The sequence below is a fragment of the Mytilus californianus genome, unplaced genomic scaffold (assembly GCF_021869535.1).
Source record: "Mytilus californianus isolate M0D057914Y unplaced genomic scaffold, xbMytCali1.0.p SCAF_1, whole genome shotgun sequence".
NCBI classification, from domain to species: domain Eukaryota; kingdom Metazoa; phylum Mollusca; class Bivalvia; order Mytilida; family Mytilidae; genus Mytilus; species Mytilus californianus.
In genome coordinates, this window is record NW_026262581.1 from 5513239 (window position 1) to 5529019 (window position 15781).

The 15781-nt window shown below is 31.8% G+C and overlaps 1 protein-coding gene across 4 annotated transcripts in view; it reads left to right on the plus strand.

Annotated features, from left to right (window-relative positions):
* Positions 1 to 15781, plus strand: part of LOC127739228 (transient receptor potential cation channel subfamily A member 1-like) — a 55314-nt gene that overhangs the window by 19883 nt on the left and 19650 nt on the right. For all 4 annotated transcript variants that reach the window (XM_052250858.1, XM_052250850.1, XM_052250867.1 and 1 more), the window contains 11 exons: positions 1384 to 1554; positions 2567 to 2676; positions 6224 to 6311; positions 6940 to 6971; positions 7491 to 7582; positions 10196 to 10328; positions 11043 to 11120; positions 12529 to 12668; positions 13012 to 13187; positions 13442 to 13525; positions 14583 to 14740. In XM_052250858.1, coding sequence (XP_052106818.1) covers positions 1384 to 1554; positions 2567 to 2676; positions 6224 to 6311; positions 6940 to 6971; positions 7491 to 7582; positions 10196 to 10328; positions 11043 to 11120; positions 12529 to 12668; positions 13012 to 13187; positions 13442 to 13525; positions 14583 to 14740 — 1262 coding nt within the window. The remainder of the gene's footprint in view (positions 1 to 1383; positions 1555 to 2566; positions 2677 to 6223; positions 6312 to 6939; positions 6972 to 7490; positions 7583 to 10195; positions 10329 to 11042; positions 11121 to 12528; positions 12669 to 13011; positions 13188 to 13441; positions 13526 to 14582; positions 14741 to 15781) is intronic.

A 15781-nucleotide genomic window follows, 5' to 3' on the forward strand; every position in this document is an offset into this window, starting at 1 on the left:
TTACCCTGTTATTTTACGTTTTTTATTCCTTAAAACATTGTCACTCCTTTAATAACACTAACAGGTATACTGCCACTGTTGTCTGAAGTTGTGGAACTAAAGCCAAATGCAGATAACTTCTTTTACTTTGAATGAGGCAAATTTTGAAAAATTATGTTTTGAGAACGATTTACCATTCTTTAGTAGATTTCAGTTCTTTGCATAGCCTATTTGTGATGTCAGACAAAATTATGCATTGTCTATCTATGGGACTTATTTTCACTCCTTAAGAAATGAAGGGGAATAACCAATGTACTAAAATTTCAAAATAGAATTAAGAGATGTGGTAGGATTGCCAATGAGACAGAAAAGAGGAGGTAGTTAACAAAGGGAGAACTACCCACCCCAAGTCCAAATGATGAAGATTTAAGCAACTATAGGTCACTGTACATAAATATACAAATCAGATGTCCATATTTACTGGCCAAGTTAAGTAAAAATTCTTCAAATGAATGTCATTGTTATATATGGTGACTGACTGTCATATTTCTCATTTGTCACAGGCACTTTGCAAATGGAAATGTTCGATTAAAACAAGTTTTTGTCTCGCCTTGAAGGAGTCAAAAAGCGAGACATAGGTATGCTGTTTCTGGCGGCGGCGGCAGCGTCAACAATGTATTAGTTTGTGATTAGGTCTAGTTCATGGTGAACCACTATTGGTAGGTCAATGATATTTGGTATGCAGTTGTATTAGCATTGGCACATCTCATTACCATGGAGATTATTTGGCCCCGCCCCCTCAGTCAAGGTCTATTGACTTTGAAACTTTTCATAGTTTACATGTATAAGTTTGTGATTAGGTGAATTTATGGGGAACCACTAGTGGTAGGTCAATGATATTTGGTATGCAGTTGTATAAGCATTGGCATATCTCATTTCCATGGAGATTATTTGGCTTTGCCCCCTTAGTCATGGTCTATTTACTTTGAAACTTTTGCTTAGTTTACATGTATTAGTTTGTGATTAGATTAGTCTAAGATGAACTGCTAATGTTAAGTCAATGATATTTGGTATGCAAATTTTTTGGCATTTGCAATTATTGTTTCCATGGAGATTATATAGCCCCACCCCTGATCATGGTTCATTGACTTTGAAACTTTTACATAGTTTACAAGTTAATGTTTGTGTTTAGGTTTGTTTAAAGGGAACGACTTATAATAAGTCAATGGTATTTGGTATGCAATTGTATTAGCATTGGCACATCTCAAATTATGGAGATTGTTTAGCCATGTACCTTCAGTCATGGTTCATCGACTTTGAATATTTGCATAACTTGCATGTTTCTTTCTTTTAATTTTACTTAATAAGGTAAATTTATTCACATCTCTTTTTTTCACTTGATAGCTGACAAAGAAGCAAAAACTAAAGGAGAAATGCAGACAGCTGTCCATTTTGCAGCCAAAAATGATGCAGCAAAATCTTTAAAGACACTGATCAAAAGAGGCTGCTTGTATGATGGTGAACATGTATTAGATTACAGACAAAGAACACCTCTTTATGTTGCTGCACAATTGGGTAAGTATAAAGTAAAGTTAACAAAATATCCAACTCCAAGGAAAATTCAAAACGAAAAGTCCCTTATCAAATGGCAAAATCAAAAGCTCAAACACATCAAATGAATGGAAAACAACTGTCATATTCCTGATTTGGTACAGGCATTTCCTTATGTAGAAAATGGTGGATTAAACCTGGTTTTATAGCTAACTAAACCTTTCACTTGTATGACAGTCATATAGCATTCATAGTATGTGATTGAATTTAGGATTGTAAGGGTTAAACACTCCATGAAAGTTGAATTGCACAGTTAGCATGTGAGAAATTCACGACTTTCCTAAGTCAAGAACCTTGTCAGTGGTGGTGGTATCTTATGGTTTTATTATTTTAAAAATTTGGTATTGATGGCAGATCTGTGATAGTCTATAGTTATTATGAGTTTTTTTTTAGAATTGGTGTGATTTCCAACTAGACATATTGGAAAGACATCTGTCTTTTGTTGAAAACGGTAAGGTTGACCTCTAAAAATATTTGGTCTAAGTCTCGCTTTTGTGGAATCCAAACTTGGGCATGCTGTTTCTGGTGTCAGCAGCTTCAACAATTGTTAACATTTGTGATAAGGTCAGTGAAAGAGGAATCTCTAAGGTAAATCAATGATATTTGGTATGAAATTATATAAGCATTGGTATATCTTATTTTCATTGAGATTATTTGGCCCTGCCTCCTCAATCATGGTTCAATGGCTTTTTTTTTAAACTTTTGAATAGTTTACATGTTAAAAGTTGTGATTAGGTCAGTTTAAAAGGAACCATTGATGGTAAGTAATTAAATTTGGTATGCAATTGTATAAGTATGGCACAAATAATTTCCATGGAGATTATTTGACCCTGACAGCTCCGTCATGGTCCAATGACTTTGAAAGTTTGCACAGTTTTCATTGTTACGTTTGTAATTACAGTATATGGACATAAATATTTATTTCATATTAAACCACATTTTCTCAATTCATCTAATAATACTTTTGTTATTACAGATAGAAGTGAGAGTGCTCAAATTTTGCTGAATAACAAAGCCTCAGCTACAACAAGAGATGTCAGTGGACAAATATGTCTGTCTTGGATGATAGTTAAAATGCCTCCTGTGGTAGGTTTTCAATCTCGTACTGTAAATTCAGAAATTATTGTGAGGGTTTTATTAATGTGAATAATGTGACTGGGTGAGTATTGCAATAAGAATTTCTGATATCCAATCCAAGGATCCGGAAATTTTCCCAAGTCATTTCGGTCATTTTTTTTTGTGATGTAATAATATCGTGATGCACAATAATGCATTTTTCTGAGGGTGACAAGTCTTGCACATGGACAAGTAAAGTCCTTTTTTGTGAAGTATTGGGTCAAACAAGTGTAACTGTACCCTGATCTAACAGTAACAGTGATGTCTCTGAGTTAGAAACTACACGAGGAGACGTTTTGTTGTTGTGTATTGCATCACTGAGGTCGTATGCATAACCCTTTAAATTTGCATAAATTAAAAGAGGAATAATTACGGCATGTTTCATCATTTTGAAATAAAGTTATGTAAACCAATTAATAAACTGTGTTGAGTTTCTTATTGCATGTACAATATATCGTTTGTATTGTTCAAATTGCTGCTGTTTGGATGAGTGTAAGTGATTACCTAATACACAACAAGATAATGTGTATTCACCTGGTTTACGATAAGAGGATCAAAAAGGGGAAACTATGATTCAACTTTTCTTTGAATAAATAACTCAAGTCTGGTATAGTGATAACAATTGAATTTAATAATAAAATTCATGATTTTAAATAAATAAATAATTTATCTGAACAGAAGTTTGTACACAATTACAACAGTTCAATGAAAAACAATTGCATTGTAATACAGTCCAGAGAGAATGTATGGCTTCACTTGGGTAAAAATCGGAAGTTTAGCCAGGAAAACAAAAGAAAGGATAACGCCCATTACATTCTGTGAGTAAGATGGTTTCAAAAAATCGGAAGTGCAAAAAAAAACAAAAAGAAATCGAGATTGTTCATTCGCTGAGTATATTTCTAAAATAGGCTGTATGGCTTCAAATCTAAATTACGTTATTTAGTTTTAATTCCTTTTTTAAACATTTTTTTTTAATTCTGCATTCCTATAAATTATACGCTTGACCACTTTTGTAAATCTATTAATATCTTTATCTGCCATTTCCTACCGAAAAGTTAACAGTAAAATCGATCTTTCAAATAAGATCATCAATTAACCCATGTTGATCCCCATTTTCCATGCGCAAACTCAGTAAACATAAATCTATATTTAACTAATGTTGACCAAATCAGCTGATCGATTATAAATGGATTATATGTTTTATTTGGATAAAAATGGACAGATTCTCGAGTCAACAGTGTTATTTGACTTCTTTAATGAATAAAATAATATCTTTTTGGGAAAATCTAGGTCAGAATGGTTAAAACGTTAAATTTGATGCACAGCAAATCGCCATATTGTTTTTATTGCTTAACAGGTGTTTACAGGTGAGATTTGTGTACATGGCCTTTATGGCTTTAATCAAGACAATAACGACACCCAAGCCGAATTCAAACTTCCTGTACATTGATTACTATCCTCAAGTGGTGATAATTACTATGTAAACAAACCTAGTGGCTTGAACCCAGACTTACCCCACGGTGTGACTCGACAGAGTCCTGTACATTGTTTTCACTTACATTATAGAATAAACAACAGACTAATGATAAATATTATTAAATCACTAACACAAATCAATAAAATTTTTATTTTGTCTCAAACAAATCCATTTTTCTTGATGACCTGAAAACAAAAATAAGTTCAAAATGGCGACCGATAAAACCCTGATCTCAATGAAATGACCGAAATTATTTCTGTAAAAAAAAAAAAAAAAGACCTAAATCCCAATAAATCATTTCGGTCTTTTCAGTTTCCAAATCGGTCATGTCTGGCATATATGACCGTTTCCGGACCCTTGATCCAATCTACATTTTTAATTGCACCTCTGGTAAATTAGTGATGATTCGGTTGGCTAAACGCTGTAAACCAGGGCTTCCAAAAAATATTTGACATTTTTTTTTGTCTTATCCCGATTTTAAAAAGGCAACCATAGTTATCAGTTGGGCATCATATATACTATGACTGACACAAAAACAATATTTAACTTGATTTTTTATACAATTTTTTTAAAACTGTTAAATTGACAGTGCACCATTCGAATTGTGCAACATCAGCGTACTAATATCTGCCTTAAACTCTCTATTTGTGCAAAATTACGTTGTCAATAACTTCACTTTCGTTTTTAAAAAGTACAATTTCCTAATACCGGATGTTGATTTGACAATGGTAAAACACGGACGAGAGACGGATGCATAAAATCCGTGTACGTTTACAAAGCATGATTGAGTTTAAGTAGCTCTTTCCGCATTATTTCTTCAGGAAAATACTGAGATAAAGGTATCAATGATATTTTAAGCATTTTTGAAAATTCGGATGCATAATTAGATCTCACACCTGCGCACATGCACACTTGTGTACTAGTTCAAACAACGTAGTTCTGGTGATTTTTCACTTTTAATCTTTATCACTACCTTTATAAATTTTCATCAAATCATATTTATATACGTTTTCTGATAATCTAAATCTTGTTGACTAAATTAATAAGATGCAAACCACTGAAATTTAAGAAAATAACTTTAAATAGACCGAACAATGTCCGGAACAAAATAGTTTACCTGTCGCCTGAACAGGTAAATTTCAGCTGTCATAGAACTAATTAACCTTGATTGTAATGAGAGGGTATTAAAGTAGGGTTTGTTTTGATAGTAATTATTAATCATGTCACTTATATGACTGAAAATGTGTGGCTGTTTTTATGCCAAAAGTCAGGTCAAAAAAATTGCATAAACTTCCAATTTTTTTTTTCTGAACTATGTTAAAATGTGCATTTCAGCCTTGGCACAACAAGTCATTTATATAATTTACTGGACAATACGTCCGTTTTGGAAGCCCTGCTGTAAACCCCTATGAATCTGAAAGGTGTCAGTAGATTTTATTGTGGTATCATGACATCACGCCTACTATTATTGTTTATATTTATTCAAAACCTGGCAGGAAACTGTCTAGTGTCTGTTTAATTTGTTATACAGTTTGCTACTGACCCCCTACAGATTTGCAGTATGCAGATCTTCCTGAAATTGCAATGATTAATCTGCATTTTTGCCATTTCTTTAAAAATGGCAATAATAAATGCACACAGTAATTTCTGAATTTACAATTATTATTTTAAAGTGAAACATTCTAAATAACTGCATAACATTCAACAATAGTAGAGGGGCCTTGATGCCAGAGTGATCATCAGGAATGGTCATACCCAAAAATTTGAGAGCCAAGACTGTATATAAACTTGAATATACATGAAGCTTTATGACCAAAAGGGATCTAAAGTGAATAGACATATCCAACTAAAGTCAACTTTGTCTGAGGGAGTTGGAACTTTAGTTTTTTTATAATATCTAATTGTATCCATGGAAAATTTAAGAAAGAATACTGTACCGGTATATATTAAAAAAAATGAATGTAGATAATTTAGAAAACTTTTAACACTAATATAACTTGCAGTCAAACATTTAATATATTGTATTTATGATTTATCAAGGCACAAGATGCTTTAAGCCAGTTTTGGACATGTGACAGACCTAATAGGAAGCAGTACTATGATTTACATCATATGGTTCATGATAAAGGTAAGACTATTATGTTTTTAACATTAAAAGTTTTTTCCTTGGTTGTCATAAATGAAAACATGTTAATGAAATTTTTATTTTTCTTATAACAGACACGACATAATGGATGTGTTTTTACATGAAGAGTTAACCAAATCTTTCTGAATGTTTATGCAAAGAGGAACCAAAAGATCAAAAATCAAATTAAGATAAAAAATCTTTTATTGTACCAAGTATATTTGCAAGATTTGACTAGATGGACACAATAGGTTGATTAGAACACTGGATTTGCTATATTGGACTCTTAGATAACTAGTTAAAAATGATGATAATCAGGGAATATATATATATATAATTGGAGAAAGTTTGCATATGATGCAATTTATAAGCAATCTGACAGTTCAATTTAAATCAAGAAGGAAAAGAAGTAAAGTTCAGAAACCTTGAAACATATCTAAACATGTACAAAAAACCTACCTAAGTCTTTGTTTTATGACATATTTTTAAGGTAGTTATGATAAATTAAAGAATTTAACTATTGCCAAAATATTGACTACTTAGAAAATTATAATGTTAGACCTAATAGAAGTTGAGGCACATGAAAGGTCAGCTTTATCATAATTTTGATTCTTTTTTATTGAATTTCTAGAAGTTGACAAAGACCTTGTTGCTGTAACTCCTGTAAGTATTGGGTAGAAGTAGTTTAGGGTTTCAAAATTGATTGTGTGTTTGGGAGGTGGAGGTTGGGAGACACTCAAGTCAATTTTTTGTGGGTGGTTGCATTTTCCTTAGAACTTTAAAAGAATGTATTATTCATATTTCATTTGTATTCTATTATGAAGGGGGATAAAGTGCTTTACAGAATCAGAAATTTATCTTTTAATGAATCAGACCTAAGGTCTGACTTTTCTGTGATATACATGTACTATGTCTGTACCAGATTATTTTGATCTACCAAGTCAGTTTAAACAACTCTTTATCAATGCTTGTTTCATTTCAAATTGAATTGCTATAAAATGTCTCATCTGCAAAAACCATCACAGAAGTGGAAATAATGCATTCTGTTGATGGGGATGGTGGTGTCCGTGTCAACAAATACATGTATTAAAGTTTTTGATTAGGTTACACAGGCAAGACATACATCTGTGTTGACAATTTATGAAATTTATTCATGAATAAAACCTTTTTATTTACTTTTAGTTGAATGCAGCTGTCAACTATAAACAATATGATTTATTGATGAACAAAACATTTATAAAACTGATTAACACACAGTGGGTTAGATTTGCAAGGTTTGTACATTCATATTATAACTCTAAAAAAAGAGTTTTATATATTACTGCTGTTATAATATTGAGGTAGCTTTTTCTCAAGATATTGATATCAGAAAAATATTAATTCTAAAATTATAATGTATAATGAACTTCCCTAAGTTGGTGTTCTCCCTAGAGCATCTTAACACATTGCACCTTCATCCAATCAAAAAGGAGTTTCCATAAGGTTTTATTGTCTTCCCTTTGACGAAAGTCTCAGAATAGAAGATATAGGGATAACAATCCAGTGACGGCACAAACTATAAAGCTTTATATTTAAGAAGGTAGAAGACCTGGATGCTTCATGCCTTGTATGCAGCAGTCAGTTTCACAAAAAAACTTACGACTAAGATTGATCGTAAGTATACTGAATTGTTCATGACTTAAGATCAATCTTAGTCGTAAGTTTTTTTGTGAAACCGACTCCAGATACCTAATGTTACGAAATTTTCGTCTGTCATATGTCCATTATTCTTGACCTCACTTTCATGGTTTAGTGACTGCTTGAAAAAAAACAACTTTTTTTTTGTCATGTGAAATACTTATTATGAGTATGGTAATAGGATAGCTATAACTATATTTGGTATTTAGGATCATTGCAATGTCTACATGTCCAGCAGACAGGGTTCACCTGACCCCACCTCATTTAATGGATCAGTGATCAAGGTTAAGTTTTCATGGTCAAGTCTGTATCTCAGATACTATAAGCAATAGTCAACTATATATGGTGTATGGAATGATTGTAAGGTTAACATGTCTGTTTGGCAGCTTCATATGACCTTGACCTCATTTTCATGGTTCATTGGTCAATGTTAAGTTTTCATAGTTTTGTCAGTTTAGCAAAAGGTCAACTATATTATGTATATTTGATGTATGGAATGATTGTAAGATGCACATGTCTGTCTGGCAAGGTTCATTTGACCTTGACATCATTTCCATGGTTCATTGGTCAATGTTAAGTTTTTGTGTTTTGGTCTATTTCTAGGATACTATAAGCAATACATTATATTTGGTATATGGAATGCTTGTAAGGTGTTCATGTCTGTCTGGCCTTGTTCATCTGACCTTGACTTCATTTTCATGGTTAATTAGTCAATGTTAAGTTTGCATGGTTGTTTCTGCTTCTCAGATAGCATAAGCAATATGCTAACTATATTTGGTGTAAGGTGTACCTATCTGTCTGGCAGGGTTTATCTGACCTTGACCTCATTAACATGGTTCATTGAAAATGGTTGTAGTAAAACCTTTATATTACAGACAGTCAGCAGACATTCAGTTATAAGTAAAGCAGACAATACATTTCAGCATGTGCACTCTTGTTTTTTTATTTAATTTACCTTGTTGCAATTATTTTTAGCAACATCATCCTATTTGAACATCAGTCTTCATCCAGGAATCCGGTTGCTTTATGCTTGGGGGAATACTGCAAAGTAAACCATTAGTATAAAAACCACATACAAAATCATTTGTTGTAAACTTTAAAAAAAACATCTTCTGAAACCTCAAGACCAATCTGTTTTGGCTTATATAATTAAATTATCACAGATAAAGAAAAAATGTGTTGATATTGGGTATGCCATAATCTACTATTCTTTCTAATGGTCCAAATTGTCAATGACTCTTTAAATGACTATTTTTGTTTATATTATCATGAAAACTATAATAAATATGACCAACAAGAGAAGATCTACAAATAACTTGACATAACCAAAGTCATCAATTGACCATTTTCTGCAGTTATTACCCAATGATGACAATTGAGGTCCTTTTTTGTGGCTTTAACCTTGGACATAGTATAAAGTATCATCAAACAAGGATCTACAAATAAGTTAACATGACAGAAAGTTCAATGGACTTCTTGTAAGATTTATTGCTCTCAATTGACAATTTAAACATGTTTATAGTTTTTTTGGCAATTTAAAAAAAAAATATAATAGATAGAGAGAAACTATAAACAGCAAAATTGAACAGCAAGATTAGATCTCCAAATTAATCAGCATGATCCAAATATCAATTCACTCCTTATGGCAGTTTTTTTTAAATGACTTTTTTTGTTGCTATTTTTGCATATTTTTTTTTGGCTATTATCTAGAAATTTATAATAGTTAGAGAGAATCAGGAAGACAATATCTACAAGAAAACCAATTGTAATAAATCGTCAATTGACTTCTACTAATGCTAATAGGTTACTTTAATTGTCTTTTAATTACTTTACAACATTTCATGAAGATTTTTTGAGTGGATCAGTTTCAAAACTTAGTAGTATTAGTATGTGACAGATGGTTGCCCCTATTGCTACTGGTTTTGATGTTGCATATTTTTTGGAGATGAGTGATTCTGGGTCCTTAGAACCTCTTGTTTAGAAATCAATTTATTACAGAAAAAATATCATGCAATGTGGATAATAATTTCTACATTTTTTACACAATAGATTTAACGGTAAATATATATGATGAAATGAGTTGTTCGTAGAATATGAATATGATTTAAAAAGTAACATTTGGAATGATGAATAATGTACATATTGAGAATGGAAAATAATGATAACTTTAAAGAATCTACAGTTGTAAATGATATTGGTATGTTTTATAGATGGAGAGCATGGCTGAATTTATTCCTCAATTTTGTGTACATCCTTTTATGGTCATTAATTGGTATCTTCATTGAGTTTGATGAAAGACATGAATATATTATGCCGGAGCAGTGGTATAGAGTTGTACTGTGGGTAAGTACCACATTATGACTGAAATATCTCTTGCATAAAGACTTATCTTTATCTATTTAAAGTTTGTTCTTATGTTGTGCTGTAACACCACTGTCACAGGCTAGGGGGAGAATTGAGTGCTCACAAACATGTTTAACCACGCCACATTTCTTATGTGCCTGTCCCAAGTCATGAGCCTGTAGTTCAGTGGTTGTCGTTGGTTCATGTCTGTCATGTCTGTCATATTTGTTTACTGTTTTGTTATAAATTAGGCTGTTAAGATTTCTCCATTGAATTGTATCACATATTTCATGTCGGGGCCTTTTATAGCTAACTATACAGTATGGGTTTTTATGATTGTTGAAGGCTGTACAGTTGCCTATAATTACTTACATCCTCTTCATTTGAAGTCTGGTGGATAGTTGTGTCATTGGCAATCATACTACATCTCCTTATTTTTATCTTTAAAATTCATAAGTTATTTATGTTTATATACTGAATTACAATGTTCAAAGTCAGATATTGCTTTGTTTATGCCAGATAATACTCACATTACATCATTAGTATGAAATCATGAATTTATTAAATGAATTGTCTGATTTGATAGACAAAATTTCAAACAAGATTTTTAATTAAACCTTAGGGCATTACAGTAAAATCTCACACAAGAAAAATCAGAATGCTACAATCTCCTCTATGTCAGATTTGATATGCATGTATGTACATCATTTATAGGTTGCTGCAATAGGTTTTACAACATGGCAAATAATAGAAGAAGTTTTAGAATATAAAAGATCCCTTCGCAAAAACTATGTAAGTATGTTATTTAAGGGTAATGTAATTTTTGAATTTAAAAAATGTTGGTCTCTGATATTTGACAGGGGAGGGGGCATTAAGTGTTACTCTAGTCTGTCTGTGTGTCTGTCCGTCCATCCGTCCGTCTGTATGTATGTAAGTCCCAAAATTTGTTTCCATTCTCTAACTTTAGTTTGCCTCAACCAAATATTATGAAACTTATACACAATGCTTATAACCACAAAACACAGATCAAGTTTGAATTTGGGTGGCGTCACCTTTACTGTTCTAGAGTTATGCCCCTTTACAAATGGAGAATTGCTGAATTTTTTTGTTTCCGTTCTCTAACAAGTTTTGACTCAACCAAATATTATGAAACTTAAACACAATGCTTATTACCACAAAGTTCAGATCAAGTTCGAATTTGGGTGGCCTCGCTTTTACCATTCTTGTTATGTCCCTTTGTAATGTTGTATGCAAGCGGGGGCATCATTTGTGTCCCATGGACACATTCTCCATTTTTGTCTCGCTTGACGGATTCAAAAAGCGAGACATAGGTATGCTGTTTCCAGCGTCGGCAGAGGCGTCAACAATGTATTAGTTTGTGATTAGGTCTAGTTTATGGTGAACCACTAGTGGTAAGTCAAAATATTTGGTATGCAGTTGTATTAGTATTGGCACATCTCATTACCATGGAGATTTTTTGGCCCCGCCCCCTCAGTTATGGTCTATTGACTTTGAAACTTTTGCTTAGTTTTCATGTATAAGTTTGTGATTAGGTCGGTTTATGGCGAACCACTAGTGGTAGGTCAATGATATTTGGTATGCAGTTGTATTAGCATTGGCACATCTCATTACCATGGAGATTATTTGACCCCGTCCCCTCAGTCATGGTTTATTGACTTTGAGATTTTGCTTAGTTTTCATGTATTAGTTTGTGTTTAGGTTTGTTTAAAGGGAACTGCATATGATAAGTCAATAGTATATGGTATGCAGTTGTATCAGCATTGGCACATCTCATTTCCATTGATATTGTTTAGCCATGTACCTTCAGTCATGGTTCATTGACTTTGAATATTTGCAAAACTTACATGTTAAAGTGTTGCTATTTTAATTTCAACATTTGCATTATCGAAATTACAAAAAAGCGAGACATATCTCTGTGATAACAGTTTATTTTTTTTAATTATAATAATATTTAGATTTTGAAGTCTGTTATTAATTAGACAATATCATAAATAAGTGAATTTTAAATATTTGAAAATAACTATTGCTTTAGAATAAAATACCATAAGAAGTAGCCAGTATTACAATCACCATTTTTGCAAGGTAAAATTACCAACACTGAAGAAAAATAAAACAATGTAGTAAAAGTAGATGTTTTGGTCAGACATGCATATATAGCTCATCTTCTAATGCCTTCTAGTTATGGGAAACAACACGCTCAAATGAAATTGATGCAGACTTGAAGTACTGCCATGAACGATGGCCAGAAGAGAAAGCCTTTCTTATATCAGAAAAAGATGAACTAAAGAACAGAGGACCATCTTACTTTACAGATTTTTGGTAAATTATTTTATATGCATCTCTACCGAATATGATAGTAAGAACCCACTATATTTTGCAGCAGAGAGGGATACTTATGCTACTCTAGGCAACACATGTTTACTAGGGTTGAAAACTTACAGCCAGCAAGAAAGTACAGTTTTCCATTCGTTTGATGTGTTTGAGCTATTGATTTTGCCATTTGCTAAAAGGTTTCCGTTTTGAATTTTCTTTGCAAGTTCGGTATTTTACTTTTTGCCTTACTTAAAAACAAACTTTATTCTTTGGTCAATGATCATAATAGACTTGAACCCAGATAAATTTCTATTGTTTTTAAAAAAAGATGTCCATTTTATTTTGACAGGAATATATTTGATTGGACCTGTTACTTGTTTCTAATGGTGTGTATTGCCACCCACATAGCTGATGTTGTGGACCACAAAACAGATGTAGCAAGAGCACACATCAGACTGATGGCAGTCACTATCATATTACTATGGCTCAGGCTGATGAAAAATGTCAGATGTTTTTCTTTACTTGGTAAGCCTAAAATACTGATGAAAATTGATTGATTTTGGCTGACTTACATGTAAATTGTTCGATGTTTAGTAAAATGTCATTGAAATTAAGATACAAATTTATTTCATCAATTTTCTACTAGTCTTTGTGTTGAAATTCAAATTTCAAAACTAAACATCCTTTAAAGGAATCTTTAATATATATATATATATATATAGTACTATTTTAATTTTTAATTCAAGTGTTTATTCAATACATGTTTTTATATTTTACAGGTCCATTTATAGTAATGTTAACTCATATGTTAAAAGATCTGGTACGATTTACATTCCTTTACTTGGAATTCTTCATTCCATTTGGTAAGTGTAAAAATATAAAAGTTTGATATCTGAAAACCTTGTATTATACAAACTCTTGAGACAGAGTATACGTCAGCTTGGTAGCTTGATCATGCAGCTCACAGACTACAAGTAACTTTTCCGTGCAACTTAGTTCAAGGATTTCATTAATATTTATTTATTCAAGCATAATGCAATTTTTTTGTTCTGCATGACATGGCATGAGCATGTATTGGGCATGTGATATTGATGAAAACTTTAAGTGATTTACTCAAAATATATGAAGTTTATTATATAGTGACCTTAGTTTCATATTCAGTGTCCATGGATTATTTTTTGGTTAAGTTTAGGTCTTGCGGAGATAGATTTGAAGATTTATTTAACTTTGTCCCTAAATTTGAAAAAGTCTTTATCAAAATGGTATTGTATTCATGTATTCACAGTATAATAATCATTCAAATATGAAATCAAGGAGATATGAGAAAATTTTAAAAAGAAAAATACCACATGCAACATCATTGTCATCCAACTGCCTCAGTGGTCTTGTAAATAGAAATTGACATGGCTTAAACAAGGATGAGAAAGAGGACCCATAAAAAACTGCTACTTAAAAAGTAACATTAACATTATACATTTATTTCCCGTGCCTGATTGAGATATGAAGATTTGTTCACCCAAGAAAATTCATATTTCACGAGGGCATTGCTGATCAAAAGTGCATTATCTATTCTTTTATTTTTTAGATCTGAAATAATTTTGAAAACGATATTACTCTACTACATGTACCTCTATTAAAAAAAAAAAAAATCAAAATGTTATAAACATTAAACGTGCGTAACATCGCACTAGGAAGTCTTGACGTTCAGAGGGGAATATGAAGTTTTGTTCAAAGTCACTTGGGATAGTCTCAACCAATCAAATGTATCAATATTAACATGCAGTGGATTAATACCTTTTGTTCAAGATTAATTCAGGGTTACCACACACCTTATTTGTACATGCAAACATTTATTTGTATACTTGTTATTCATACAATAGTTGGCTAATTGAAAGATTAACATGTTAATAACAATTTCAGTGTTTGCATTCTACATGATATTTGGTGGAAATAAAGTAGCTTATTCCGGAAATGTTGTTGTTAAAGCCGATAATGTTACTGTGTCAGGATATGAAGATTTCAATAGCGCCCTCTTCAGTTTGTTCAGATTAACTATGGTTGATGATTATGATTTTGATGTAAGTATATGAATCAAACTGTAAATTTTCTGAGCTTTATTGTCAAGTTCATAATGTGATGTAATGTTTATTTATCTCAATATAAATAAGAAGAGATATGGGGTATGTATCAATACACCTTATCGCTATTTATTCCAAAACAGATAAGTTCTTAAATTGCACAACTTTTTTTGTTGATATCACAATTTCACAAAGCAGTTGAAGCTATCTAGGACCCTGTTTTTACAATGTATTGTGCATAAAAATTTTCAAAGAGACATGTTTAAACTATCCTAAACACTTTAAACAAAGCATTTTTATTACTTTTAATTTGTGTTAAAAAAGATTGGACCATAAACTATCAAAATTTCCCAATGTTCACTTTCTAATTAAACTTTTCCCTCCCTTAGCTCATTACTGATGACCTTTGTTTTTGTGACATGACCCAAACAGGAAGTTGTCAAAGTGACTGTTTTTTTCCAGATTGGACTAAATAGCAATAAGGTGTAGGAGACAGCAATCAAATGACATATATTTTTTAAATATGTGCAAAATGAATTATGCAAAAAGAGTTATGAAAATGATATCTTCTAAAATGAAAAAAACACAGATAACCTTTGACCACCATAAATCACATTTGAAATGAGATAACAATTGCCTGACATTATGTTTCACATTTTGGTTCATATTTAAGACAACCATAGGTATATCAGTGATATTTGATTATTACAGTCCTATGATTATATTAGCACTCTGTTCATTACTTTGTCAAGTTTTGTATGAAGCTTTATGAGATAATGTATATGCCTTGTTTAAGATGGCAGGGGGTATTATGTTGTCCCGTCAGTCTGCCTGTCTGTCCTTTAGTTCATTAATCAATTCATCTGCCTGTCCTTTCTTGATAAGGTTAAAGTTTTGGTTTAAAAATTTTTACCATGAATTTGTGGTAACATCAACTGGAAACTTAGTAAAGATGTTCATTACCCAAAATTTCCATCTTATTAGGAAAAAAACATTAGGCATCATTTATATGTTGAAATCATATAATGATAATTTATTAAT